This window comes from Fusarium oxysporum, chromosome 15 (genome assembly GCF_000149955.1).
Source record: "Fusarium oxysporum f. sp. lycopersici 4287 chromosome 15, whole genome shotgun sequence".
NCBI classification, from domain to species: domain Eukaryota; kingdom Fungi; phylum Ascomycota; class Sordariomycetes; order Hypocreales; family Nectriaceae; genus Fusarium; species Fusarium oxysporum.
Window position 1 is genome coordinate 2,025,040 of NC_031000.1, and position 21,679 is coordinate 2,046,718.

The window sequence follows — 21,679 nt, forward strand, 5'->3', positions numbered from 1 at the left end:
CAGTCGGGTCGATGGTGCCTGATGCGGCGGTTTGTTGCTTTACATCCGCTCTCTGTTGCCTTTCGTGCTTCGGTCTTTGCTTTTACTCCCTGTGTGAAAGACTCGTTTGTGGACGATACCCAGCGCATTTTAATGGTGGTGCTACCCTTTTCCAGTCGTCTAGCATGTCTGTAGATCTCCCGGATGGCGCCTTGCCCTGACTGCTGTCGGGGTTTCGCAATCGCTTGTAGCGCCGATCGATTTCGTGTCGCAACGATGATATCTCGATGTTGGAGTCCATCAGGCATGCACCTTAGGACCATTGCTATTGCTTCCAGCTCGGCCATGTATGCGTTTTGCTCGCCTCTCGGGCCAAGAGTGACGGAGTACTTTGCTATAATATTATCATTCGCTCCTCCGCTGGCAGTGTTGCGCACAATGCCGCCCATGCCGACTAGTCCGTTTCTCGCAGAGGCGCTCGTTGCGATGAGCACTTGTCTCATGTTGCTGGGCTCGGTCATGTCGTCATCTGTATCTACATATGCCGCTGCCTCCTTGCCTGAATCGTACTCCACCATCATGTGTCTATGCCACGGTGGTAGTGCATACGGCTCGATCGTTTCCATCCGTTCTATTGCGCCATCGTGGGCGAGTGCTAGTTTCGTCAACGGCGACATATACCTCCGTGTCTCCCTCACCCTAAGTGTCGCCAGCGGGTGCACCTTCGGCAGTGTTTGCATGTTGACGTAGAGCCGTGTGCCGGCCTGCGCGTGGCGTTCACCGATGGGTAGAATACCAGCTTCAGCTTCCGCCACTGCCATCGAAACCGTCTTGAAGGTTCCTGTGATGGCTTGCACACCCATTTTCTGTGCCTCGTTCAGCCACCTGGTCTCCCTCCACCCGCATCGGTGGGACCAAACGTTCGAAGCGTAGTCCATCGTCGGGGCCACCGTTGCTACAAACAACTGTCTCGCCGTCCGGGGCGTCAACATCTTCAGCCTTCGTAGACACATGGCCGCCCGAAGTCCCCGTGTAGCTGCTTCCTTTACGTGTTCCTCATACCGCAACTCCGAGTCCATCACCAGTCCTAGTATCTTGCCACTTTTCTTTGGGATGATCGCCTGGCCTTTGATCGTATACGGGCTTTCATCGGTGCGTTCGTGATGGCGCGTGAAGTGTATGATGACTGTCTTGTCCTCCTCAAATGTCGCCCCGCTTCGTCTTTCCCACTCCAGTGCTCTGTCGATGACGGCCTGGATGCCTACTCGGTTGGCTTCTGCTGTCGGACCCGTCACCCAGGCTGAATAGTCATCGATAAAGGCGATCGATCCACCTTTTGCATCGATCTTGCATTGCACGAGGTCTGCGTTGAAGAAAAGGAACAGCACCGGTGACAGCGGCGACCCTTGCGGAAGCCCAGCCTGTGGCAGATCCCGTCGCCCAGAGGTGTAGCCGTTTACCACGATCGTCGCGGATCGATTGGAGCAGAAAGCGTCGATCCACTTTACTACCCCCTTGGGGATGCCTCTGGCTTCCAGTCTCTGCAGTAATCGATCCTTGAATACCCCGTTGTATGCTCTCATCACGTCGAAGCTTATCAGGCTGAGCACCTTCCGGTTGCGCCACGCTTTGTAGATGTGCTCCTGAAGGAGCAGGAGAGCCTGGTTGGCCGATCGTTGCTTCCTTCCGCCGAAATGGTTGGTGGGTAGCAGTCCGAATGTCTCTCCCGCGTACGAGATCCGGTCCGCCATGACCGCCTCTAGAATCTTGCCCAGACTCGATAGAAGTGAGATCGGTCTCCATGACTTGGCTACCTTGTAGTTGTCCTTGCCTGGCTTCTTGAGCGGGATGATTTTCGCGCTCCTCCACTGGACTGGCAGCTCTCCGTCTCTCAGGGATGTCCGAAACAGATGCAACACCCGGTCTCCCACTACTGGCCAGAGCTGCTTCCACACCATCGCCGGCAGTCCATCTTCGCCTGGGGCTTTCCATGCCTTGGCCGCCATCACCTTCTCTTTAACCTCTTCTAATGTCACCTCTGGCATTGCTATTTCTCGCTGCGCCGGCTGGCGCTCTTCATCCTCAATCACAGCCGGCAGAGGGGGAAAGAAGATGCTGAGAAGCTCCTCTGCCTGTTCTGCCTTGCCGCTCGTCGTCATTCCATCTCTTCTCTTTAGAGGAGGTATTTTATTACCCATTGCTTCGCCTCCAGGCGAGAGGTACTTGGCTGATTGCCAGATGTTGGCTCCGTCTTCGAGAAAGCTGTCCCAGTGTGCCTTTTTCTACCTCCTGATCGCGTCGTGGTACTCCTTTGCCGCTTCTCTGGCCTTTTGCTCTAGGTCTGCTGCCTCTCGTCCTCGTCGCAGGCATGTCCTTGCCTGGTTGCGCCAGTATGTGTACATCCGTCGCAGTCGGGTAAGGTCCGTCGTCCACCACCTCTTGGCATAAGGCGACGGCTTGGCTCGTAGGACCAGGTCGTTGATCGCGTCCAGCACCACCGACATCAGCCTGTCCGTCTAAGCCTGCACTTTGCCGCCACACGGCAACGCTTCCAGTTTCGTCACCCTCTCCTTGATCTCTAACCAAGGTACATTTTTGAATAGCAGTCTGTCGCTGGGCGTTCGTTCCGGCGGTGTTGTGTCAAACTCCGTTCGGATCGCCCGATGGTCCGATCCATGCTCTGTTGGATGTATCCCACAGCTCGTTATCTCGTCTGCCAGCTCCGTTGATGCCAGCACCAAGTCAATCGTGCTCGCTATACCCCCTGGGCCTTCCCACGTCTTCGTGCCCTGGGGCAGCAGGCTGTGAAGGCCATGTTCTCCCATAAGCTCTATGATCGGTCCAGCTTCGCCTTGCCTCCTTCCCGTTACCTCATCACCTCCCCATAGTGTGTCGTGACGATTGAAATCCCCTACCAAGATCACGTCAGTTCTTGTGCCGGACCCATTGCGGAACTCCACAATCGCCGTGTGCAGCTGTCCCATCGCCGCTTCGAGAGCCTGCTCGTTCCTCCCCTCTACATATACCGACACAACCAGCACGTCACGCTCAGGGAACCTGACCATCGCTTCTGCCTCCAAGTCCCTCCGTATCCAGAGCATGCTGCGGATCAGCCATCGCGACACACGCGGCTCACGCGTCTTGGTGGGAATCATCTTCGTCCAGTTGCTGTGGTGATTAGGCACCGTCATCACCTGTCCCTCGATTGTGCATGCCCATGGCTCTGCCACCGCCAGCGCTACATAGTCCTCAAGTTCTTTGTCATTCACCATGCTCAGATGCACCTTATCGTTCTTCCGCACGTTCAGTTGGTACACTTGTAGCCTAGTGCTCATCTCCTCGCATTTGACGCAATCGACATGCCCGACGGAATGATTCGTGCCGGCCTCCGCATGACACGCACATTAGCTCTGCTGCCTCGCATTGCCGATGGCAGTGTCCTCGTTCTGCGCATCTACCGCATCTATGCGTTTCTTTGCAGACGAATGCCTTGTGGCCTAGCCCCCTGTAGTTGTAGCATTGCACCACACCGGCTCTAGGCTCGAACACGCTGGTCCTCGCCGATTCTCCTCCAAGGTGAAAGTACTTGTCCTCCAAAAGCCTCCTTGCATCGCTCTCCGTCACATAAACCACCATCGACCCGTAGGCCTTTCCGTTCCCTTTATCGCCAAGCCAGTTTATCTTAGCTATCGTCACTTCATTTTCTTGGCCAAGTGCCTCGGTCACTCCGGGCAGAAGGTTGCCGTTCGAATCAAGAACGGCCGACCGATTGGCCCCGTTGATCTTGACCGGGTACAGCCGCTCTCTGAGAATCTTTGCCCCCTGGCATGTCTGCTCCCAGTGCCGCTTCTCGGACCATGTGTAGTTCTGCTTCGTCTCTACAGATTACCTTGATGACGTTAGCGTTCCTAGCCCCTCTCACCACCGCTGCGCATCTCCATCTCTCGTCCTTCTTTCTTGTCCTCGCAGCGGCTTCGATAGCCTGTCGGACCTCTCCGATCTGGCCTTGTTACTGTCATCGTCGCCCACTCCAGAGATGTCTATCGTGCAGAACAGGTCCTCTCCAGGGGATGAGATGAAAGCGGCGGCGTAGTTGATGACACCGCCTCGGGGCCTCTAACACCGCCATTCTGCTCCTTCGTTGGCGACATACGGGCTACGTCTGCAAATGACTGCCTGGGGTTCGTCCGGGCGGAACCGGCTACGGCGTGCTGCGCCATGATGTCTAATTTCTCATGGATGCGTTTGATCTCTTCGGCGGCCTGCACTTTGCAGGGGCTCGATATCGCGTGGGGCGTGCTGCTGCATTCGTTTGAGCTGGTCAATCTGTTCTTGGATCAGCTTTCGTTCCTGTGCGGCTTGCGCCTGAATGCCTTGAATATCCTGTTGCAGCTGCCTAATCGCTTTCTCCTGGTCTTCGATCATTTGCTTGAGCGCCTGCTGCTCCTTTTTCCAATCGTTCCACAGAGTCTCGTGAGAAGTTGTGATTTCCTTCACGGTTTCCTGCTGCACCTTCGCCATCTGTTTCATTGTTTCGTCGCGTACTTCGCGGATCAGGGCTTGCATTACTATCCCAATATTACCGGAAAAGTTCTCCATTCCTTTCGCTGTTAGCTTTCGCGGCCGGTCTGATTTGCGCGTGCTGGAATCCCGAGGGCAGGCGTCCTCAGAGGTCACGACGATGCTGTCCGCAACCGCGTCCATCGCGCCCCGCTTGGCTTTCCAAACGGCTACCTCGACAACGTTAACAAAGATTGTAAAGATTCATTATATGACCCGTGTGTGTACGGACCCGTGTCCCTATGTGGCCCCGCCTGTACTACGTAGATGACTAAGTCAGCATTGGGCTCGATACGCCATCTGAGTCTTATGCCACCCAAAGGGATATATCTATACTAGATCCTTGACTTGCTGAATGGTGTTTCCCCTTCGCTGTACTCTCAACCCGCACTTCAATCTCACAATGCTGATAGGCCTCTAAGGGAATCCCATGCTCCTGGCTGAGCTCAATTTGACTATCAGCGAAGATAAGGCTTGGCCTGTTATTGTTGCCGTGAATGGTTGTAATAGTACTGGGAGGAACGTTACCAAAGAGGTGTGACTCCCTAGGTCCCAGCTGTGGGTTAGAATCGCTTGCGCTCGAGGTGTTGATATGCATGATGCGACGGAAAAGGGGCCAGGTCAAGGGCAGGTTTGCGACAATGAGGGAGGTTGAGGACTCGCGGATATACCAAAAGGTCCAGTTAGGCCCGTAGGGGTCTGTGAAAGAGTAGTATTTATTTAGAAGCGCGGAGACCATCTAAAGTTATATGGTTCAGTGTTAGCAACATCATAGAGGCGGTATTCCCCTGCGTCGGTCGATTGCGACGATGCGTTGAAAGATGGACACATACCGTGAAGATGCCAACTGCATAAATGCAGCATAACGTAACTTTTATCCTAGTGGTAGTGTTGGACCAGAGGAAAAGCGGTATAGGAAGGAGAATGATCATGATGTCTGAGGACATGTTGAGGGTTGCATTGGTAATAAGATGGTTCCTTGCTGTCGTGCATTGTTCTAGATAATTAACAAGACGCGGAAGATATAAGCCATTGGGGTAATACCATGCTCGGTGGGGACGGTCCAGTACTCGGAGAAAGGCCGACACCATACCGCAAGATAGAGGGTCATCATAACCACAAACCCGACAAGGACGTACACTGCAACCGTTTTTACTACGCGATTGTAGCTTAAATTTGTCCTGAGACTTATCAGAAGATGATCGATTACATGGATAGATAGATGCATGGCAACTTACGTCAGTCGATTATATATCAGGAGCAAGCAGCACTTGACCAGCCAGATGACAGTGCATTGAAGCGTCTCTGCAACCACAGTAAGCTGGGATCCGAATCGGCGTCTGTTGATCTCGTCTGGTGTGAGAGTGATTCGTTGAGTCGGATCGATCAGATTAGTGCCTGTTTGGAAGCTGACGTTTACGCAGGCTATCAAAACCGCATCGCAAACCTAGACGGCAAATCCAGATGTTAGAAGGGGCAAGAGAAAAAGAAACCCTTTCTTTGACTACACAAACAGAACTGACCATAGCGAGAATCATCAGGTAATCTTCTATCTGGTACTTCTTGACGGATCCCACCACCATCCGACGAGACAGCCTGGAAATGCAATGTCAACCAGCGTTTTAGATTCTTGTCCAGGAGACTGACAATCGGACAATGACGACGAGCCAGGTGATGGCGTACCAAATCCACGATTCAATCACAAGGGGGATCATGTCTACCGGAGCGGGAACATGATCTCGATGAGCCCTCCCACACGAGCCCCGACTTGGCTTGCCGAAACAGAACGTGATTAAATGCCGAGATGAGGAAGAAAATAATAGAGAAATGGTAAAGGGTAGAGCTGAAGGAGGGGAGTGCGGGGATAATCTCCTTTGATGATGAAGGTTCGTTCCAGCTAACTTTACGTATTCGGCTGAAAGTGGCGAGAAGTCGCAAGCTATTGCAATAACAGACTCGGTGGTCATTGCAGTAAAAGTGGCCAACGACAATGCATGGATGACACGCCACATGGCACAGGCTAAACTAGTAACCTTAATAACGTTCAATTTGAAGTAACACCATCCTACTTTTCTATCCCCTTTGACTGTCGTAAGCCTCCACTTCCGTACCTAGCAGCGGGGCTAGCCAATCAAAATGCGTTAAATCAGAGATACATTTATTCCCACCTAACTTTGGTTGTGCCAAAGGTCCCAGCAAATTGCCAAGTCTACATAAAGCTACATTACATTCTTGACACCTATATCGTGACTGCGGCGCCCTTCGACTGTTACCGCTAATCGCAGATAATGCTGCCCTTGATCTTCGAGACCGACGCTGACCTAGCCGGAGGCCTTGACAGGCAAGGCATTCAGATTTTCCTTTGCGAACGCGAGTGTGCTGTAATGTAGGCGTAAATTCGTTTCCAGTCCGAAATCTCTTTCTTGATTGCGTCTTCGGTGCATACGCTTCCATAAGATCATTCACAAGCAGTTGCCGCCAACTGCCTTGCGACATCTCTGCCTTCCATTGCGGCTGCCCTCGCTGCTGCAAAATGAAGCTATTTACACGGGCAATTTCCAGGAGAAAGTCCCAAGCCAGGTGTCGCAGGGTAGGCATTAGTAATCTAGCTATGCTTTAAGTAACTCTGCGGGGATGGAATACCCTGCACAAGAGATAACTTAAGACATCAATCAACACATTTGCTGCTGCTCATCATATTCACTCTAACCCTTTAAGCACGCTCAGTGCGACACCTCCGCATTTTGGAGTGAGGCCATGCAGATCCACCCTTCGAGAAAGGTAAAGAAGGGGTTTTCATATGTTGGCTCATACGATTATGCGTTCATAATGCTACTCGGGAGATAAGGCCAACGGAGAAGATGCTTCATGTATGGGACACTCATATGTGCCCTTATTCGGCATCTTCCGCTGTGGCGATGAGTGCGGAAATCCTCTGCCGTGTCTTGTTGCAAAACCCATTCGGTGTGTACTAAATCATCCAGGACAATCACATGCCTGCGCAAATTATAAACCGCCCACCAATCCCCCACCTTCGCAGCCTCATTGTTGTCTAAGCGCTTCGAGACAAAGATATGGGGTGATAACTAACTGCCGGACTCTGAAACTATCGGCAGATTGGTTAACGATGATCGCATAAGTTTCCTCCTCAAACAGAGGGATGCTGATCTCCCCCAGTTTCGAGGATGAGCGTTTGAATATCCCGCTCCCAATCGGCAAAGTCTATTTTCTGCTTATATGGTCATTCTATCCATCAAATGCGGAAAAGCCGGATCCGATGCGGTCACTTGCAAGGATTCAAACTAGTTATAGCCACGCCATTATGCTATCTCTTTAGCCCTGATTTTCGCCCGACCATTACCATACCAGATAGGCACGCTATCGCCGCTTAATAAATCTTGCAGCAGATACTATCATAACACTGAGGCAAATTACTTCGTGGAGGAGTCTTTCGACGACCATTAATGGGATAAGCTAGGTCTCTGTTGATGCTGCGCTGCTTGCTTGATGCTTAGCAATGACATCCCATTATGCGAATCTGATGTCAATGAACGAGGAGTATGCCTATGTCATAGGCTAAGCTGCCCTTGCAGCAAATCAGGTAGACATTAAAAGAAAGCGGGTTCTATGTGCTTGTGACGCATGAATGACTACCGTTTTGATGCGGGGAAAACGACCATCAAGTTCTTGTATGAAGGACAGACAGGTTTTCCCAAGATTTATAAGAAGCCATATTTCGCGGAATAGAAGGCAACTCAAGCGCCGTGCCATCTTCCAACCAAGACAATATTTGGGAGGATAAACGCCGAGAAATAGCACTGCAAACGCAACCATGGACTCTGCCAAAGAGACTGCCAAAGACACCCTCCACAAAGTCATCCATCCTAGTATGGACCCAAGCAAGGACACCCAACAGCCGGCCAACACCGGCCTCGAGCGAGACCTGGAGCCGAAGCCGCAGAAGGTTCATCTACCATCCGAAGGCGAAGACATTGTGTACACGCCATCGGGTAAGCTCGCGGGGAAGAAGGCTCTTATCACCGGAGGAGACTCCGGCATCGGCCGTGCCGTAGCCATCCTGTTCGCTATGGAAGGCGCCACCGTGGCCATTGTCTACCTCCCGCCCGAGGAAGAGGACGCACAGCACACCAAGACCCAGGTAGAGAAGAACGGCGGGCAGGTCATCCTCATCCCCAGCGACCTGTCCCTGTCGATTAACTGCAAGGATGTCGCAAAGCGGGCTGTAGAAGCGCTCGGCGGGATCGATATCTTGGTTAACAACGCTGCTACTAGGCAGGAGCAAGGAGATATTTGTGACATTTCCGAGTGAGTATCTATCAACCAGTCATTCAGAGGGGCATGTTTATAACAAACATTGTGACAACAGGGAGCAGTGGGCGTCCACTTTCCGCGTCAATTTGGACTCGTACTTCCATCTTACCAAGTACGTGCTGCCACATTTGTCTAAGGGCGGCGTGATCATCAATAGTGCGTCCGTGGACTCCTATATCGGCGTCCCCAGCCGACTCGACTATGCGACGAGCAAGGGCGCCGTGGTTGCCTTCACTCGTGCACTCTCCAACCAGCTGGTTAAGAAAGGTATTCGCGTTAACGCAGTTGCTGCCGGGCCGGTGTGGACGCCACTTGTGGCCACAGGCGTGAGCGAGCAGAGTCAACAGGGTCACGGGTTGGGGAATTGGACGCCGATGGATAGAGTGGGACAGCCGAGTGAAATTGCGACAAGTTATGTATTCCTCGCATCCAAGGAGAGTGTATTTATGAGTGGGCAGACCCTGCATCCCAATGGGGGCATCGTTGTCAATGGTTAATCTATATAGTACTGGACGGATAGGAATATGAATTCTCCAGCTTCTAGGAATCACAGAGGTTACCCGTTACGAAAAGTTATGAGCCATTAGAACATCCACTCACGTTACCTGGTGTTTTGTATATCTCGACTCACCGTTGGCATTCAGCGCTGACAAGTACATGGTCTGCCTCAGGTTTTCATTTGCCTGTTGTCAAGATGCTTCTCCAAAAACTCAAGCCAAGGCCGATAAATCAATGGGCTACCATCTAAATGTAGCCCTACAAACAGCGCCGCAAGATTGCTCGGCAAGTGAGAGACGAGACTCCAAAGGCAAATCATCCGATAGAGAGCATTCTGTGACACCGTTAGAATGTGACAGGGGCCCTTGCTAACAGAGGCACCCCGATCGATCATGAAAGCCGACTCCTATTCTAGATCCTGGCGACCGGAGCCGGAACTTGCCCCGTTGGATGGCAAAGCAACGAAAAAGATTACCTATCACAATATTACTGTCACTGTGACATTAATGGCGTCAAGAGGCAGTCATGTTTCGGTGGCCTGTGGTAGCATTCTCCCTCCTATGTACTCCGTACAACAATGGTGTCACATACCACCACTCGGTTCGTGCGACTGGATGTAAAACATGGCCCGTACTTGACTCCAGTCCTGACAGCATAGCTTAAATAACTGTGTCCGAACACGTGACTGTTTGATTTCTTTTCATCAATTCATTGGCTGACTGGTACTATTAATGATCCCTGTGGAGCCAGTTGTCTGACAGATGACGACTGCGGGGGAAAAATGTGACGACACACAAGAGTAATGCCAACGTTGACTACACACATATACTAACGCCGTTTACTGTCAAATCATGAATTATTGAAATAGGAAGACATTGTATTCCCAACTATTGCATCATTTTGCCGTAATAGGCTTTGTTAAATGCCATGAATGGGTTCGAGGCCCGAGGGGCGATGGCTATAAAAGATATTCCCTTTTGGCTGCAGTGATCACAAGCGATAGTACCAAGGAGTTCCGACTATTAAATCAAGCAAACAACGGCAATTTAAAATATTACGGCTAAATATAAAACTGGCCAGTCAGTTCGCTATAAGCCAGTTGGCGGTAAGAGACGCTCCTTGCACTATTGTATTTAGCTTAGAACTGATTAATTAAGGTCCTGACTCGCAAACCTCTGAGACTGTTGGTGTTATTACTGACGTGTTGACGGAGCCTGGCATTCAAGCCGATCGAAATGTCCAAGCCAGCCCTGATTCTCCTCGGTACGAGGTAATAGAAGCAAACAATAACCAATGACGTTAGATAGGCAACACTGACGCGCAAGTTTAGATTCAGAATTCGAACACTGGCAAGGTAACTACAGTGTACGAGGCCAACATTCTCGGTCTATCCGAGTAAAGGCATTAAGAAGTTGGAGGAAGTAAGTAGATAACCGGCATCTCTAGGGGATAGGAATGTAGGAATACAAGAATGTAGTTCTAGCCTTCAATGAACTCTGTGGAAGTCCCCTGGATGCCCCCCAACGCGGTGTCCGGCCGAGAATGATTGTGGACCAACCATGACTCCATATCTACCCTCGAATATGGGATTTAAGGTGGCTGCAGTAGTTATCTGAATTGAGGTATTTTCTTGAGAATGGCAATTTGGTTTTCGCTGTGATGCATCTATACGCGTCCATTAGAGGACCGATCTTCAATCTCCTTGCCTTCCAAGTGTGCCGATAGATCCAGAGTGTGTTGAGAGCACCAGACCGTACCATATTTGATGTCCATTGTGACGTCAAATTGGTACGGAAAATCATTTCACTCGGCAGCACATCATCCGGGAAAATCTATCTAGATCATGAAACAGCTCATCAACTCCCTGGGGCTACTTCTCGGATGCCCTCGCGACTTTCTATCAAGGTACATAATCAACTTTTTCGTTATCAACAGCAGTGCATCAATGTTTGTTTTCCACTAATCTAAATACAGATTTATAGAGGTTTTAGGATTAACGTTATATCTGCACAAAAGGAACAAGAAGGCATAATGAGTAGTTTCCAACTCCAACCTAACTGATTGAATTCTTTTTGTTGAGAAATGATTGAATTTGGTGATTTGTTTATTCTGAAAGTGAGGCAATGGATGGTGGGTGATGGCCAAAGGTAGGGTTGCCTTGTTATTTTATGCTCAGAAATAGCTATGCTCAAAGAGTTAATAAAAGTCTACTTTACTTTACACTCTCGAGATTTCCCTTTTTTATTTCTCGTTTTACCTTGACATTTACTCGGATGTGCCTCAATTGCGAGCAACAACTTCATTAGCAAATACTGATCCTTCATTGGCCTGCGGGTTTTGCTCGCGAGTCTCCGAAAATAAAGATCCAGGCCTCCGATTTTGGAGGCAGTGTCCTCTGAAAATGGCTACCCTCGACCAGAAGACAAGAATATGACGGGCAATGAGGCCAATGATGGCACCTATGAGGTAGCCGGCAGGCCGATAACTCATAACATGACCTATGTGGTTCGACTCGCGAATATTCCTCGTGGTATTCTCCCATAAAAGGGTAAAAGTATGAGACTGAAGACGAACGGTGTACTGCATTAGAAGACATACATATTGTACAGCTCATCTTCCAACACAACGGCCTAGCCACTTCCGAGGATGGTTGCAGAAACAAGTACGTGGCACGCCAAATCTTACGTAGATTGGTTAAACAAGGTTAGCTCCCTACTTTTTTATTCGCCGAGGGCAACTGGTCTGCCCAGTCGTCCAAGATTCGAGCTCCCACACTCTCCCCAGCCCCTTCCTGTTCTGAATCTTTACGCGAAACCCTCAGAATCTCGAAATATCGCGGCCAAAAAGCCAAGTCATAATCCAGTGAACCAGAACCATGATCTTATTTCTTATGCTCATGCTTCGGGTAATATAAGCGCCCCTCCAGAGGACCCAGGCGAGCCTACCCGTCAGGCCTTCGGACGAACTTTGGGCTATGGCACGCCAGCTGCCAATGTAGGCGATTGTGCCGAGATTGAGGAAAACGAAGGGCTTTGATTTGTTACCAACGGCTTCGCAGGAGCCATACTTATTCAGGGCCTTAGCCAGGTATTTGGCCTGCTGTGAGGCGACCTGTGCGGTGGCGGGGAGCGCCTCGCGCTCCATGACGGCGCAGTCGCCTATGGCGTAGACTTCGGGGAGGATGTCGTTGGGGGCACTGTGGCCGCTCTTGGAGTCGATGGCTTGGGCAGACCCAGTGGCGACGCGGACACGGAGGTGATCATCGACGACAAGACCGCCGCTCTTCTCGGCCTTGACAATGTGCCAGGTCTGCTGCTTACACAGCTGCTGTTCCTCTGGGGTGACGGGGGCGCGGATATCCTGTTCGACAAGCCTGGCAACTAGGGGATTCTGCATCAGACCCGTACTCCAAACAACAATCCCGGCGCCAACCTCATCGTCGTACTCTTGGATCTTGATCTTGAGGCCACCCTTGCCATCCTCATCCGGACGGATTCTCTGGAGGTGATGCTGAGTCTTTATATGGATGCCCTGGCGGCGGAAGGTGTCGATGGTGTAGGAGGATAGCTTCTTGTCGAACATGGGCAGAATCTTGGGTGCAATGTCGTAGACGGTGATGCGAACAAATGGCATGAGGTCAGGGTAGATGCGAGCGAGGTCATCGTGGATGAGGTCGTGAAGCTCAGCGGCAAACTCTATGCCCGTGGGACCGCCGCCGACGACGGCAAAATGGAGCAGCTTGCGGCACTGCTCGTCGGTCGTGGAAGGGAGTTCCGCGCGCTCAAAGCACTGTAGGATGCGAAGGCGGATGGAGCGGGCGTCGCCGACGTCGCGGAGGAAGTTTGCATGCTCACGAACACCGGGAATGCCAAAGGTCTGGGAGTAGGCCCCGACGGCGAAGATGAGTTTGTCATAGGGGACCGTGATCATCTCACCCTTACCCTTGGTGAGAGTCTCCTTGACGGAGCCGGAGGAAGGGGTTTGAATAACGGACACGGCTGAGGAGCCACTGTCTCTGCCATCATTGTGCGGCGATGATTGAGTGGCGGGTGGAAGTGTGCGAGAGTTGATCTCGTCAGCATCTGGGTTCGTCTCGACACGGATGGTCCTGCTGGTAAAGTCGACATCATCGGCCCAGCCTTGGTGGAAGCGATCCGGCTGCAGGCGGCGAAGGGGCTCGAGGATGGAGCGGAATTCGAGAGTGCCGACTGAAGTGGATGCCAGTAGCGGAGTGAAAACAAAGTAGGAGCGCGGCGAGATGATGATGCGCTCGTACTTGGCGGGGTCAAGATTGCGGACCAGCGCGTAGCCAGCCCAGCCGGACCCCAGGACGACGACCCTCTCACGCTTTTTGCGCCCTTCTGTGTATGTTGTTGCCTTTATTTCGGAGTTGTCGGTCGTTCCTTGAGTGTGCTGTGGGGTATTTGCGGGCCTAGCGGCCATTGATAGAGAGGTAGAAGAGGCAACAGCAACGTCTCGGCAAATGAGAAATCGAGAACGAGGGCGGCCCAAGCTCTGCCAGAAGCTCCTGATCAACCTCGAAGACGCCATATCATCTGTGGATCTGATCAACTGAACTGTAATATTTGATGTTCGTTGAAGGTGATTAAGAGAAGAAAAATGGAGGGAGTCGAGAAAGCCTGGAAGACTTTCGACAGTATGAACCTACACTGACGTCATATGGACCAAACCCGGGCCTGAACCTACGCACTCCTATATTATGTCTTGGAATTTACTTACAAGCTAATTAATTAATCAGTATTAGTAACGGCCTTATCAGTCAGTACAGCTTGTTGAGAAGGCTGGTCGCGTTGGGCTAGACTACTCCTTTAACAGCTTCCAGACCTTATGCAATCGGCCTCAAGAGCTTGAACGCCTTCTCTATGGCTGGCACATTGTACGACTGAAGGTAGAGCGGGAATCGGGGATTGACGTAACTGTCCTTCTGGCAAGGTGGTGACCTGAGACTAATGCCAGTCCATCCAGGCATGTCGTTATAGTCTCTGGCGATGGGCTTAATAGAGGGAGGTCTAATATCGCGGAAGAGGTTCGTGATGGCGGGATCGATGGTCCTGACTCCTTTTTGGATGATATAGAAGAGAATGATGGGCTTAGTCTGTTAGAAACGGTTATGTTTATTCGTTCTGGATACTCACGTTATTGGGATTAGCATTAGCGTTTTTGAGCCAGTATGGCCAATTAATCACACCGACAGGCTGCTTCTGAAAAAGATGCTTGTTAGCAGCTTGATAAACCTCCCCGGCTTGCTCACCACTGAAGATAAAGGCCTTAATTGCCTAGTTGCAGTGCTTAATGTTGTAGATCTTGGCAGTAACTAAAATTGCAATGCTAAAGTTGTAACTAGCTCCCTTTATGGCCTAGAAGAGGTTAAACTTCTAGTCGACTATCTTGAAAGACCTATTGGTGAGGATGACGTTTATGGTGAGAATCTGATCCGCAATGATTCTATAGTGACCCTGGAGCCAACCACAGCTACCTCCGAGAGTAGGTCCCATGTAGCTAATGCATTTATAGGTTCTGGTCACTGCAGCTGTAAGCACCACGTATTTAACCGATTGAAGCTGACGTACCTGTCTGCTTTAGCAGCGTAGAAGGTATCGGTAACCTTCTTGGATACCGTTCTGCCACTAAATTTGACCGTCTTTCTATTGGGGAAGATCTTCATGTCGTTGAGCTGATTGAGGTAAATCTCGATACTGTGGTCTATTTGACTGAGGGTGGTCATTGCTCTGTGGACGGTGTTGAACACGAGGAAGGGCACGGCTTTCTTATTGGCGAACTTGACCTGAGAGGATACATCAACACCTGCGCTGCAGCCTAAACAAGGTCTGACACTCACTATCTCGGCAAACAGTGAAGGAAATAGTGTGGCCATAACTAAGTCGATGACGATATCATATTTAATATCGTATTGCTTGCACGGTACTTTTATAACGTGCAGTGCAAGTAATATCAGAAGCCGTATAATACAGTGCATAGTCGTTTAAATATTGTGCAAGTACTATACAATATAAGCAATATAAGGTTTTTTTTTATATATAAAGTATTATAAAGATCTTAATTTAAAAGACCATTTACTAATAAAATGTAATCCAGTTAGGCTGTTAATCTGCACTTAGCTAATACTATCTATATCCTGGAAACCAGACTGGGGTACACGGACCAAGATTTTCTGTATTCAAACCCATTTAAATATCAGGCAGCAATAGGCTAAGGAGACTTCGGCTACATTAATTAAGAAAATAGCGCACCCCCGCCGCCCTTCCTTCATCTACTGTCATTACCCCTCTTTTCTGCAGTCGGGTCCTTCTTGCCCTCCGGCGCCGGCTTAGTACCTCATTTGCCTGTTGAAGGTCTTAGACCTGACCCTGTAATAAGGTAACCTCATGCATAACTGCCTTTGTTCCCTTTGAAAGAGACTTCAGAGCGCCTAGGATTGACTCTGGGGAGCTGCTCTGATGCGTGATAATTCGTCTTTCAATATATTCAGACTGAGACCCAGCCTTAAGCACGGTCTTTGGGGTCTTTGAGACCTAAGGTATTGACGGGCTAGCCACCTCCTCAACTGGCGTTGGAGTCCGTTGCTGCATATTAAGCTTTGAGACCACATTATCCGCATTAAGAGGAACAAGCCTAGCTCCTCTAAAGGCCGACTTGATATTTCTTTCTGTCATAGTGGCTTAAAATGCGGCATAAAAGGCCGGAAAGAACTCAGTCTTTGGAACATAGGTTATAGAGCATCTGATCGAAGGCTCTATTTCTTAACCATAAGTAATCTTAAGTATGCTAAAGCACCTGATATTAAGGGGCTGAAGTAGATAAGATAAATAAGGCGGCATATAAAGCCTAATAATCTTATTTTCCTTGCAATATCTTTTAAAGTTGATCAAGTAGTGCCCACAAATCAAATGCAATCAAACAAATTGCCAAACAAATCAAACAAATATCCCAAAATCTTATTTCAAATCAAACAAATAAATAGGAAAACTTGGATTTGAAATGACATTTGATATATTTGATACAAGATATGAGGTTGGAGATATGATCAGTTACGCTGATGAGCGTCTCTGCGGATTACCCGGAACCCGATGAATGCTAGAAGCTGCCGAGTGGGCCTCAACCTTCCTTTGTCATCACACTTTCTTGGCATACAAGTGTTAAGGAAGTGGCCTTGTCTACACCTAAATCCTTCACAAGTGCACAACAGGCGCCTCAATTTGCGCTTTGCGCAGCCGCAAGCCGCGGCGATGGCTTCGTCTACGACGAACCCGCCCGCTGCTCCGGACCCCTTCGATTGGGGGATCCACACTCCCGCCAATCTGAACCGAGGAGCCCGTGCAGCCCTCTTGCAGAACAGCCCTGCGGCCGTCAACGGCACCATTGGTGTTTCACCCGGTCCCAGGCGGATGGCTCAGACACCATCCTCACCACTCATCGCCGCCACAACTGCTGCAGCTACGGAAGGAGCTGCACGCGCCAGCCCGTCATGGGTTTTTGAACCGCAGCCAATCTCTATCATTGAGTCAGCCAACGATCTCGAGCGAAAACACATGGAAGAATATAACACTAAGCTGATGGTTTTTCAGGCCTTTTGTGCCAAGTTTGAAGAAGCGGCCCAGCAATTCGCCACCGGACCGCAATGACGTTTCGCTCAGCAATTTGCCGATAGTTTCCTCGCCATTTGGAAAAGGCTCGAATTTGGTGCTGCGGTCTGTTTCGGCCGGGAAAACAGCTGCCCGGGTCGGGTCATTTGGGCGTATACAGCGACTATGATCTCCTTTAATAAAGCTACTGTCATCATAGGTGTTGATAACATGTATCTCTTCTAGAATTGGTGGAGAATTCATTGATTAACGTCCCCCACCCGTGAGTGCAACATACCAGCGAGTGCAACACGATACTGTACAGCTAAAAATAAACTACCCTAGATACTTCAAGTCTACCAAAACATTATTTCGCCTTTCAAAAGCATTATTTTTTGGTTTAGTATACATAAAAGTAGATGTAACCTTTTTTTCTATATATTTAAACTAATTGGATAATAAAATACAGGGAGGTACACAGTGCTAATACACTTTTTCTCAATAACATCACAAATAAGTATGGAAACCTTTTTTAAAAAATTATGTTTAATAGCTGATAATATGGTCACAATATGTATAAGGTTTCTTCTGTTTTGAGCTAGACGCGGAGTTCTGAGAATTATTTGTAAATCTAGATTCTTATACCCTGGTTTTGTTGCACTCACGGGTGCGGGACGTTGCTTCAAAATAATTTGTATGGTGTTTTGGCCGAAATTGCTTCATTGAACTAACTTTCCGTACCACGCTTTGTATTATCGTCATGACCGGGGTTATATGGGGCGGGGCACGGGATTGAGCTCGTCACCAATGGAATATCTTTTCGTCCCTGCAGGGGTATGGGTTATTTGACTTCGTTACAAATCCCATTGTTCTACAATGGGGGGCAATAAGTTTGAATACCGGGCGTGTATCTTTTTAAGCTGCTAGCTTCTTTTAGGTAAGTCCGTGCGTATATATTAGCCTCACACGCAGCTTTTAATCATACTGATTGGCTGTCTTAAGCCTTTAAGTGGGACCAGAAGTCTGCTGAGACTTAAACAAGCTAAACAGGGGGTGCCAGTACATCAAAAGGTATTCAAACTTATTGTCCGCCACTGTATCCCCCATCTAACATGGGTGCAGTTGATCCTCGACCCTGTCATTCCTTAGTCATTATTATTGTACAGTTGGGCTTGTGCGAAAAGGGGAGGATCGGTGACGAGGCAAGGGGAGCACTTTTCAAAAAAAAAGTGGGAAGATCTTTGTGGCAGCTGTCAGAAGTAAAGAAGCTACATAATAGGCAAAGATACTCGAGCGGCATGTCGATAGCTCTTTGCCGGTACAGTAACCGTTGCTCTGCATCTCAATGAGTATCGCGAGAGGAGTAGAGAGCCGTGCTCCAATAACATGGCGTCATCCTGGACACTCGGCAACCGGCAATTGCGCCCACGCGAAAAACAGTTTTCCAGTGGGAGATTAACATGTACTCTGTCCTGATCTGCCGATGCGTATTGATGACCAGAGCCGAAGAAATTACAGGATGTGGTGGAGAGGTGCTAGCGTCTCACCACTCCAAAATAAGATATGTAGATTGGCGGCTGGGAATGGGCTCCACTTTTATCACAATATTGTTCTTGTATCCAGAACAGAAGGGGGAATTGAACCAACCCCTCCCTGACAGACTGATCAAAGAATCAAGTCGACAATCAATAACATCACCACATTCTGGTCCACACTATGATACACTCACCCCATCGTATTCGTGCGTATCTAACAGGTACAAGGTATAAGGGTTACATTGCGTTTCTGGTGGTTATTCTTGAGTAGGGAACAGAGGGCTTGGAAGAGAACAGTGATCGGAATGGTCTGGTCTGGACCCCTAGACCAGACCAGACCAGACCAGTTGCTTACATAACAACCGGTCCGACCAGACCGGTCCGACCAACAAGACCGCCAAGAAATGAGGCTGAAGCAAAATAAAGAGGAAAGGAAGTATATTTGTCTACTTTACATTGATCTTACTGTCGTCATTCTTATTATCTTAGCTCTCACCATCATCCTCAACAGAGTCATAGCGAGACAGCCAGTACACAATAGCCTCATCGAAGCTTACCTCACCGTCATGGAGTTGGTCGGTAGAAATGTATTGCTCATACAGATCAGCTGCAGAGGCGGGACCGAAATCACGGCAGGGCAGGGGAGGGTGTAAGAGACGTTGACGATAACTATTGTAGCCAATAGGGATGGCAGAATTCGAGCTGCAGACTTTATTACCAACAATAACATATAGTTAAACAGGTTGTTGCACACTATGTTAAGCAATTATTCCCACGTATTGCCTAACAAAAGACAATTGCCCGTGTTATAAAATAAGGCAGAGAACCTTAGAGGAAAAAGCAGAAAAGACCTGTTCTAACTATGTTGGTCTAAAATGCAGCCACTAGCCGCCATTTGCCTCTTAGCTTAATCTATTTATAGCAGTTAATGGTCGGACCGGTCGGACCGGTCCGACCATGGTCTCCAGAAATCACCAAACCGAGACCGAGACAGACCAGACCATTCCGATCACTGTTCCCGTATCAGCCAGCACTGACCTTGTTCCCTGAAACAGCCATTCATCATGGATCTACTCAGTAGATGTCATCATAGCAACACCATTAGACTGTTTCACCAGCCTCAGACTGTAAAAGGCATAAAGAGTGCGAGGTCGTGAAGAGCGAGATCAAAGCAGGAATTTATTACTAACACGAAGGTTTATTTCCAGGTTTATTTCCAGGTTTATTTCCAGAGTTTCGGCTCTGATTATCCCAAAGTCGAGTCACATTGTGAACGGAGCAACATCTGTAATTATCTGCTATATGTTTGCTTCAATACTAGCTTCAAATCTGTCGGTTCTCATCAAGTCCTGCCCCCGTCACCAAGTCCCGTGCACTAGGTTGGCCCATAGCCGGAAGGTATATTTTGTACCATGGCCAGAGCGTCTCTATGGCCCAGGTGCGTAGTATTCGCAGACCGGCAATAACCTGGAATACACCAATGATCGAGTGCGTGTTTCCAAATTGAATGCCCGGGAAAACGTTCTATATAATAGTCAGCAAAATCTACGGGTCAGAAAGAATATCTTACGTACCGTTCTGTTCAGATGCCTTGTAGTGATAACAAGAGACCAGGTATGCCCCTCCACCACAACGCCTGGAATGAAGTCAAGCTCCTTGACAGCTTTTTCTCCGGCTTTTGATATAAGGAATTCCCATTGCGCAGCGTTCCATATACCTAGCTGTTGCTCTCCCTTCGCAACACCACCACCGTAACGCTTAGTCTCGATACTGAAGGCTATAGGGAGTAACTGGCTGGTGGTCCAATTCAACAATGGCATCCTGTTAGAGTCAAACCACTGGAGCGGTTCATGGCCTCCTACATCATCATCCTGAGACTCGTGCACTATGCGGATAATGTAATCAACCCGGCTGGTCGGCTCGCTGAAGCGATGATAACTGAGGTTCATGTTTGTTGTGAAACTAGAAAGGTTAGAGACAGTTTCCCGTAGTTTCATCAAGCGCCATGCTTACCAAGGCAGAAAGTCAATCATATCATGGCCTGGTCCGTCTTGCATGTCATGAACAAACAAGTCTAATAAGCGGGAATGCACCAGGTTGTTCCATGCTCCCTCATCTTGCAGCTGGCTTGCGCAAGTATTTGAATGTTGAGCGATGCGCTGGGCATACCGAACCAAGTCCTTATCACAAGGCCTATCTGCCGCGGTGTCTTGCTCGAAAAACATGTCATCATATAATCTTCCCACGCCAACATCTCTGAGGCTCTGATAGAGAGATTTGGGCATGATGGAGCGTCCTCTGTTGACTGCATCAAACTGGTCAATGAGCTCCTGAACTGCCAGGACGTGATGGCCGAATGGATTCGCCCGCATAAGCTTATGGCCGAGAGGTCCTTCCAGAGGCCACATTTTTATTGGAGATTGAGATCCTCTGGAGCGCTTGCTACTCCGAGAATACGTGCTGCTGGTGTGAGATGACGCACTGGTTCCTGTGCTTTTCCCTCTTGACTTTTCTTTTCTAGGGTCACCTCGTGGTGTCTGGTCGTTGTCATTTTCATCGTCAGTATCTCGGTTCGCGTCATCGGCAGCTTGCCGCTTTTTCGGTGTCGAAACTGCCCCTGGCATAGAATCCATTTCCATCTGATTTAAAGATGCTGGTGGAGATAAGAGTAGTCGGCGTTTTGATGCGCATGAAGGGTCTGAGTCTGACAATTTTCTCCGTTTTGACGAAGCGTGACTTTTGACTTGGAATGAGGTCTCAGGATTCTGAAAACTAATAGGTATATCTTGAAGCCAGTGCGTGACTTGGCTGATTGTTGTATCGAATCTCATGGGATGTAAGTTTGAGGTGTCGTCGCTGTATGACAATAAGCCTATTCTAATGATGAAGATGATAACAGAATGAGATTGCAATGTTATTATTTTTGGAGCCTGGTTGTTGGGGTGAAAGGCTGACAAAGCGGGTCTAACTTAGTTCAGTTAGCGTAGTCTCACACTAAAGCTCAAAATAGTTAGCCTGATACCCTACCGGAATCCGCTAATCTAGAAAAAGAATAAGCTATAGGGTAAGACTAAAATATTTATAAATTAAATTTTCTGCATATAAACCTCTAGGGTCGCTACCGGCCTTGCCACTTTTCCCCTTGTTACTGCTGTTTTTATTGCTGTTCTG

General features: G+C 49.2%; 7 protein-coding genes across 7 annotated transcripts; 2 read left to right on the forward strand and 5 right to left on the reverse strand.

The window, feature by feature from the left end:
• Positions 1 to 3,303: 3,303 nt before the first annotated feature.
• Positions 3,304 to 3,998, reverse strand: FOXG_22053 (uncharacterized protein; the record flags this gene model as incomplete). The annotated part of the gene is made up of 2 exons (XM_018402435.1): positions 3,304 to 3,857; positions 3,902 to 3,998. The coding sequence occupies 2 exons, from the start codon at positions 3,996 to 3,998 to the stop codon at positions 3,304 to 3,306; spliced, it is 651 nt and encodes a 216-aa protein (XP_018255846.1).
• Positions 3,999 to 4,212: 214 nt separating this feature from the next.
• Positions 4,213 to 5,486, reverse strand: FOXG_15547 (uncharacterized protein; the record flags this gene model as incomplete). The annotated part of the gene is made up of 3 exons (XM_018395645.1): positions 4,213 to 4,709; positions 4,918 to 5,278; positions 5,373 to 5,486. The coding sequence occupies 3 exons, from the start codon at positions 5,484 to 5,486 to the stop codon at positions 4,213 to 4,215; spliced, it is 972 nt and encodes a 323-aa protein (XP_018255847.1).
• Positions 5,487 to 8,371: 2,885 nt separating this feature from the next.
• FOXG_15548 (oxidoreductase) lies at positions 8,372 to 9,368 on the forward strand (the record flags this gene model as incomplete). Its single annotated transcript, XM_018395646.1, has 2 exons — positions 8,372 to 8,865; positions 8,927 to 9,368. The coding sequence occupies 2 exons, from the start codon at positions 8,372 to 8,374 to the stop codon at positions 9,366 to 9,368; spliced, it is 936 nt and encodes a 311-aa protein (XP_018255848.1).
• A 2,818-nt stretch (positions 9,369 to 12,186) lies between these two features.
• FOXG_15549 (NADH dehydrogenase) lies at positions 12,187 to 13,920 on the reverse strand (the record flags this gene model as incomplete). Its single annotated transcript, XM_018395647.1, has 1 exon — positions 12,187 to 13,920. The coding sequence occupies one exon, from the start codon at positions 13,918 to 13,920 to the stop codon at positions 12,187 to 12,189; it is 1,734 nt and encodes a 577-aa protein (XP_018255849.1).
• A 295-nt stretch (positions 13,921 to 14,215) lies between these two features.
• FOXG_15550 (uncharacterized protein) lies at positions 14,216 to 15,265 on the reverse strand (the record flags this gene model as incomplete). Its single annotated transcript, XM_018395648.1, has 4 exons — positions 14,216 to 14,485; positions 14,526 to 14,666; positions 14,805 to 14,889; positions 14,961 to 15,265. 4 exons carry the CDS (start codon positions 15,263 to 15,265, stop codon positions 14,216 to 14,218), a joined length of 801 nt encoding a protein of 266 aa, XP_018255850.1.
• Positions 15,266 to 16,637: 1,372 nt separating this feature from the next.
• On the forward strand, positions 16,638 to 17,033 carry FOXG_15551 (uncharacterized protein; the record flags this gene model as incomplete). The annotated part of the gene is made up of 1 exon (XM_018395649.1): positions 16,638 to 17,033. One exon carries the CDS (start codon positions 16,638 to 16,640, stop codon positions 17,031 to 17,033), a length of 396 nt encoding a protein of 131 aa, XP_018255851.1.
• A 2,690-nt stretch (positions 17,034 to 19,723) lies between these two features.
• On the reverse strand, positions 19,724 to 21,397 carry FOXG_15552 (uncharacterized protein). Its single transcript, XM_018395650.1, has 3 exons — positions 20,522 to 21,397; positions 20,083 to 20,470; positions 19,724 to 20,032 (listed from the first exon to the last, which is right to left on the reverse strand). The coding sequence occupies exons 1-3, from the start codon at positions 21,337 to 21,339 to the stop codon at positions 19,832 to 19,834; spliced, it is 1,407 nt and encodes a 468-aa protein (XP_018255852.1). The 5' UTR covers positions 21,340 to 21,397; the 3' UTR covers positions 19,724 to 19,831.
• Between the last annotated feature and the right edge of the window lie 282 nt (positions 21,398 to 21,679).

What these genes read in the sequence shown, in the direction of transcription:
- FOXG_15552 (XM_018395650.1), bottom strand. Translation starts at nt 21,339, where the DNA reads ATGAGATTCGATACAACAATCAGCCAAGTCACGCACTGGCTTCAAGAT. An exon ending in ATGATTGACTTTCTGCCTTG is followed by an intron (nt 20,471 to 20,521) that starts GTAAGCATGGCG and finishes TAACCTTTCTAG; the next exon opens with TTTCACAACAAACATGAACC. An exon ending in CAAGGCATCTGAACAGAACG is followed by an intron (nt 20,033 to 20,082) that starts GTACGTAAGATA and finishes ACTATTATATAG; the next exon opens with AACGTTTTCCCGGGCATTCA.